Source organism: Haplochromis burtoni, unplaced genomic scaffold (assembly GCF_018398535.1).
Source record: "Haplochromis burtoni strain Fernald_Lab_line unplaced genomic scaffold, NCSU_Asbu1 Contig_3574, whole genome shotgun sequence".
Lineage (NCBI taxonomy): Eukaryota > Metazoa > Chordata > Actinopteri > Cichliformes > Cichlidae > Haplochromis > Haplochromis burtoni.
The window spans coordinates 1-6,459 of NW_024585935.1; the positions used below are offsets into that span (position 1 = coordinate 1).

General features: G+C 40.1%; 1 protein-coding gene across 1 annotated transcript; it reads right to left on the reverse strand.

Moving 5' to 3' along the window:
- Positions 1-1,234: 1,234 nt before the first annotated feature.
- On the reverse strand, positions 1,235-6,158 carry LOC102300623 (programmed cell death 1 ligand 1-like). The gene is made up of 3 exons (XM_005953289.3): positions 4,628-6,158; positions 3,167-3,529; positions 1,235-1,514 (listed from the first exon to the last, which is right to left on the reverse strand). The coding sequence occupies exons 1-3, from the start codon at positions 4,695-4,697 to the stop codon at positions 1,342-1,344; spliced, it is 606 nt and encodes a 201-aa protein (XP_005953351.1). The 5' UTR covers positions 4,698-6,158; the 3' UTR covers positions 1,235-1,341.
- Between the last annotated feature and the right edge of the window lie 301 nt (positions 6,159-6,459).

Sequence of the window (6,459 nt, forward strand, 5' to 3'; positions counted from 1 at the left end):
TGTGCTTTTGGAAACCAAATTTCCCAGAGGAACCCACCCGAGGGATTAATAAAGTTTTATCTTATCTTATCTACAGAGAACAGCCCCAGCCAGTTGGTCAATTTAAGCTCAGGACCTTCTTGCTGTGAAGCAACAGTGCCAACCTCAAAATTACATCACTGAATAAAAGTGTATATGGAGAAGGCATAAACTCTGCATCAATTAAGTCAACAGGGAGAAGAAGAAGAGATATTAAAAAACAAACTCTTACATCCACAGAAAACACATGAATAGACTCAAAACAACTATAAAGTAATATTTATGTAAAACATTTATTAGCTCTTGAAATATTTCCACTGCAGTAACCACCAGAAAACAAACAACACAAGTGTTCATGGGATGAAAAGTTCAATAAATGTTCACAGATCAGAGGAAACATCTGACTGTTATAGAAATCATTTCATCTTTGCTTTCATGACACTGTCAGAACATTCACTCAGTTATAGTTGCCAAATGAGCACCAACGGACTGATGATTGATCAGTTAGTGTCTGTAATTATGTAACAGCTGATCTGCACATGAGGATCAGTTTGTGTGGTTCAAACCTGAAAGAACAAATGTGACTTTACAAACAATGCCTGACGTCAACTGAAATAAAAACATTTGTATTTATTTTAAGTTGTTTTAATTATTGTTTGAAAATATGAACTCATGTCTGTCCACAGAAATGTAAAGAGTATAAAATGTTAAACTGATATGAGCAGCTAACCACAAACACAAATCTGACATCATTTTCTGTACAAACTAATTTAGCAAACATGCAAATGATGATGAAAACCTGTGTGTGTTTGAAACATTTATCACACATCATCAAAGCGATTACTAATAAGTTACGATTGTTCAATACATCAGAAGTGAAAACTGCTCAGTGTTGGAAGTAAATGCATAACAATAGATGTTAAAAACAGTAAAGGTGTAGGCTTTAACACTTTTTCCAACATTATTTAGTATCTTCTGCCAACTTCTCAGCGTGCTGATTAAAATGTCTTTGATCCTTCCTGAATCACTTTAGGTCTGATTTCTTGGGACTCCGACACAGATGCTGGAGAATAAAATTCATTCATTTTTAACCTGCAACTTTTAATAATGTTTATTTATTTTTATTCCTTCTTACTTGCGGGGCAGTTAGCTTTTTATTCAAACATTGTCTCTGCTGTGGAATCTCTTTGGAATGAAGCTCTTCTGGTTTTCTACGTGGACTCTAGTGTTCAGGTTTCTTCAGTCAGACTTACTCCTGCTTCTGTGATTAGTAATATAGACTTCTCTTATTCAGCATCACCATGAAAGAAGCTCAGAGACATTTCAAAGAGGCTGCAGTTCAGCAGGAGGCTGGTATGAATCCTGATTCTGCTGTTGTTTATGTTTTCTGAAGATCAGAAATCCAACAACAGCAGCAACAACAAGAAGCACAGCAGAAAGACTCAGACCGACGATCAGTCCAACAGATCCATCCTCTGTGTCTCCTCCTGTCTGACCTGCAGGTGAGAAACAGGTGTGAGGTGTCAGGTAGGTGATGAGTGAAGAACAGAACAGAATCCATTTCCTCTTCAAACTGCTGTCAGACATTATCTACTGCACTCTGATCACATCACTCAGACCAGCTGCTTTCTACAAAGTCTCATCAACAACATCTTTAGAAACAAACATTAACCAGGTGTTACGTCCCCACAATGAAGGTCTAGGGGTTTGAGTGTGGGACTGGTAACAAATGGGCCCAGAACAGAATGAAAAGAGAACAGACAGTGGTGCTTAGTAAATAAAATAGTTTTTACTATAGATAATCTTAACATAAAGAGCCGGCAACGCCGTTTTTGCAGTAACACTAGAAAAGGAAAAAGGTTGCAACAACAAAGAACACAACAACCTAACAAAAACTCAACACCACGAGGAGGCACTTCCAGGGGCCCACAAGCCCACACTACTCCCATGAAGCAGCTACACTGCACACTGCTCCCACAACTCCACACCACAGGCAGGACAATCACATAACAGGACTTCTTTCGACACCTTCGACACAGAATGTGGGAACACCAGAGAAAACCACCGTCCCACATCTTCTTCTTCTTTCATGTTTAACGGCATCTTGCATCCAAAGACGTTGCATTAATGCCATTTCCTGGCTTTTAATCCTACTTCACTTCCGAGTCCTCAGAATGTCTTGATGAGACCAGTATTTCTCAAAAAATGAAAAACCACCACTTTCCCTTCACCATGACTTTACTTATCAACCACTTGTTCAAACGTAAGTTCCCTTCCACCACTCATTTCACCCCTCATCACCCTCCTGTGACTTGCATACTTACTACAACTAAGAAGCACATGTTCAACCATAGCATTACATCCATCCATAGCATTGCACCCATCATGCAACCCAGTCGGATGTTTCCCCATCCTAAAAAGAGTACCATTTAGAAAGCAATGACCTCCTCCAGTCTAATTAATCCGCTGCTCCTCTTAACTTCTATTGTGTTTTGCACCCTATATATAAACGTCTCCCTTTTGTGTCATTATCCCATGCCATTTGCCAGAAGTTCCTACTTTCTGTCCTACTACGCTTTTCCCTTCAGATATTGACAGTGGTATCTGTACATCTATATCGACTTTTTTAACAGCTGTTTTGGCCAACCTATCTGCTCTTTCATTACCCAAAATACCCACATGAGCCAGAGTCCTTTTGTTTTGATCAGGCAATCTATGATGAGCAAAAAGAACATCATACAAAATTTGCTGATGGGTATTTGTGTTTCCTTGTTCAGTACTTAGTAATGCCGACAATGAATCACTAAATATCAGTACTTTTGAAATTCTGCTGTCTTCAACCTATTCTAGAGCCAACAGTATGGCATATAACTCAAAATACTCTGAAGATTAACCCTCCCACATCCAGCTCATCCCCAGCTTATGTGACCTCAGAGAGGTGATCGCTGACTGAGCCCAGGTGGTAAATGAACAGCAGATGTGTCCTGGGGAGAGAGAATCATGAAAAAGAGACAGAGAGGTGGAGCAAGAGAGGAGGAGGAGGCAGAGAGAGAACACCACACCCACACAAGAGTAGTTTCCTGCTAGGTCCGTAACACCAGGAAGCAGCTTCACCTCTGATCACACACACTCAACTCTACTCACTCACCTGGAGGAACGACACTCAGGTAGATGATGCTGATGGGCTCATTAACTAGATTAGCTCTCTTCCTCATGTTTGCTCCTCTCATGAAGACCTGACACTCGTACGTTCCATTATCATTAATCATCACATTGTTCAGAATCAAAGACACGTCTCCATCCTTCATCTGTCTGTCCTGCAGATCCACCCGGTTCTTAAATGATGGATGCTGTTTTTCTGGATCAAACAGCTCATCCCGGTACAAAAGAACATATTCATCTCCCAGGTCAGCTCTGCTCCACTCTACAACTGAGATGCTGCTGCTGTTGTTTGGAGCTCGACATGGTAGAGTGGCGTTCTGTCCAGGCTCAGCTGTGATGATTTTCTGGCCTGAAAGAGAAAACAACACAGAGCAGAGAGGTTAAAGGTCAAAGTGCAACTGATCACTTCTTCAGCAGACAGATGGAGTGAGGAGTGTATGCACATATATTCAATTTTCTACTTTTCTACTTTCCTGGAGTACTCAAAGTGCTCTATATAACACGCTGTTCACCCATTCACACAAGCACTATTATCTATACGTTGAGTGCTTTCTAACTATCATTCATACTCCGATGGATCCATTGGAGAGCAAGTCGGGGTTAGTATCTTGCCCAAGGATATTTGGCATGCAAACCAGGGGAGCCAGGGATCGAACCACCAACCTGGCAGCAGCCAATCAGACTGAGGAGTACACACACTCACTACTCACTAGCATTTTATAAATTAAATAAGATCAATGGAGAGATGTGTGTTATATAAACATTTATACAGTGAAACATGTGCTGATAATAAGTGAACATAATGTGTGAGAGAAAGCAGCCTCTCATTATAAGACACTGAGTCTCTGCATGCTGCCTTTATGTAGCTACAGCTGTTTGTATACACTGAACTAAAAGCTTTGTAGCTGCGTACAGGGCTGGATGTAACGAAGTGTTCTTAGGGTTGCAAAATCAAAACCATTTCTTTACACACATGCAGCTTTTACATTGTGTAATGTGCCTTAAAATGTAAAGTGTTTCTGACTTTTTTGTACAACGATTTAAAACCCAGGGGCAGATCTGCAGAGGTGGCATAGAGAGGCATGTGCCAGCCTAATATAATCTGTTGCCACACCTTAACAAACAACAATGTCATATATAAAACTACTGTGGCACTAGAGGTGGCAAGAGATCATTTTAGGGTGGAGCATGCCACTCCATGCCACCAGGCTGTATACTGACTCCTGACACTACAACACATCACACTGACACACACATTACACTTCTGTGCTGGAAACTGCACCGCTGACCAAGCGGTCAAATTCACGCGACTTTACCCAACCTCATGCAACACACAAACAAACAAACTGATTCAATATGAAACTAATTGTTTGGGAACACATAAACCAGACTGATGTTTGTTCCTCTTTATCTCAGAGGGAAACACCGTTTGGATTATAAACCTCACCTGCAGAGACAAACACGAAGACACCGAGAATCAGCAAAGTCGAGCAGAGCGACGCAGTTACAGGAAACATTTCCGTGTTTTTGTTTCTGCTGATCTGACTCTTAGTTTGTTCTAAAAGTCTGAGTCTGTTGGTATTTTCAGTGAATAACAAAACTAGAATTTTAAAACTGCCTACATGAGGTTAACTTTGAGGTTTAAATAAAGCTGAAACATTAGTTTTTCAGACACTCGTTCAAACTCCGCACTTTCGATATCTTAAGGAAGTCGCATTAAAGTGACGTCTGTTACGCTGCGCTGTATGATGACCATGAATAAGTGCGTCATGACTAAGGCCGTCAAATGTAGATATCAACGTGAAAATCAGGCTAATTCTCTTTTTCACTGACAAACACTGTTTGTTTTCTAACAGTTAAATTTCACCTACATTCACAAACACAAAGACACCAACAAACAAACGAGCTTTACTGATACAGGCCTCTCTTACCCAGCATCACCACCTAAGAAGCTCTGAGACATTTCTAACCTGCTGCTTTTTACTGGGAGGCTGGAACAAATCCTGACTCTGTCTCTTATGTTTACTGTAGATCAAAAACACCAACAAGAAGCATTCAGACCAACGTTCAGTCCAACAGATGATGCAGGTGAGAAACAGGTGTGAGGTGTCAGGTAGGAGATGAGTGAAGAACAGAACAGAATCCATTTCCTGCAGCTGTTTGTACACACTGAACTAAAAGCTTTGTATACAGGGCCGGCTGTAATGAAATGTTCTTAGGCTGGCAAAATCAAAGGTATTTCTTTACACATATGCAGCTGTTGTGTTGTGTAATATGCCTTAAAATGTAAACAGTGTTTCTGACTTTTTTGCACAACCATTTAAAAAATAAGGGACAGATCTACAGAGGTGGCATGGAGTGGCATGTGCCACCCTAAAATAATTCTCTTACCACTGTAGTTTTATATATGACAATGTTGTTAATTAAAATAAACAAGCGTTAACACTTTGAGGCTAGCTACTATTATCACTGAATATAAATTTTAAAAGTAGTGTTGCCCCCAACTCCACTCAGCTTTATTTTTTGTTGTCAGTATGTGTCATCTACGATTGTGCCAGAGCACACCTTGAATCCACAGCATGGGTATTTCAGATTTCAGCACAGGTGGTTGATTGTTACAGTCTGGTGAGTGTTATTAACATCTGGGGTGGAGGACAGACCACACCTCCAAATCACATGACAGATTCCAGCTGACAGTGAAACAACAAACAGACCTTGATCATGTTGACATATTTCAGACTGCAAACTGTGCACCAGTTTCTGTATTTTATCGACAGACTGATCTGGAAAAATAATAGGAGGGTTGTTATTGACAACAAGAAATAAAGCCAGATTGGTGATTGGGGGGGAGTAACACTATGAAATGTGTACAGTCATAGAATTTAACCTCCTAAGACCCGAACTCTTCCATCCCATGCATTTTTAATTTCTCTCTGATATTTGGGCTGATTGGCACCTGATAAATGTAAAAACAAAGAATTACCAGATTTTTTTTTAACCTAATTTTTGTTTCTGAGAAAAATGAGATCCAGATATCAGCATATTTGTTTAAAATTTCAATAGAACAGTGGCACTATGATGTCCTCGTGAGTGGATATCAGGCCCTTGTAGAGCAAAATGCAGTATTTTGGTCTAGACAACCCAAAATGTGATGTCCACATTTGTGGACACCAGGTCCTAGGAGGTTAAATTAAATTAAATAAATTAATAGTAGCTAGGTTCAAAGGGATGATGCTATCTTATATTAATGAACAACATTGTCATCTACAAAACTACGGT

Bases quoted from the DNA above. Each gene is read 5' to 3' on its own strand.
- LOC102300623 (XM_005953289.3), bottom strand. From the start codon at position 4,697: ATGTTTCCTGTAACTGCGTCGCTCTGCTCGACTTTGCTGATTCTCGGT. The intron at 3,530-4,627 runs GTGAGGTTTATA...TTTCTCTTTCAG, and splicing joins CTTCGTGTTTGTCTCTGCAG to GCCAGAAAATCATCACAGCT. The intron at 1,515-3,166 runs GTGAGTGAGTAG...TCTCACCTGCAG, and splicing joins CCTGAGTGTCGTTCCTCCAG to GTCAGACAGGAGGAGACACA.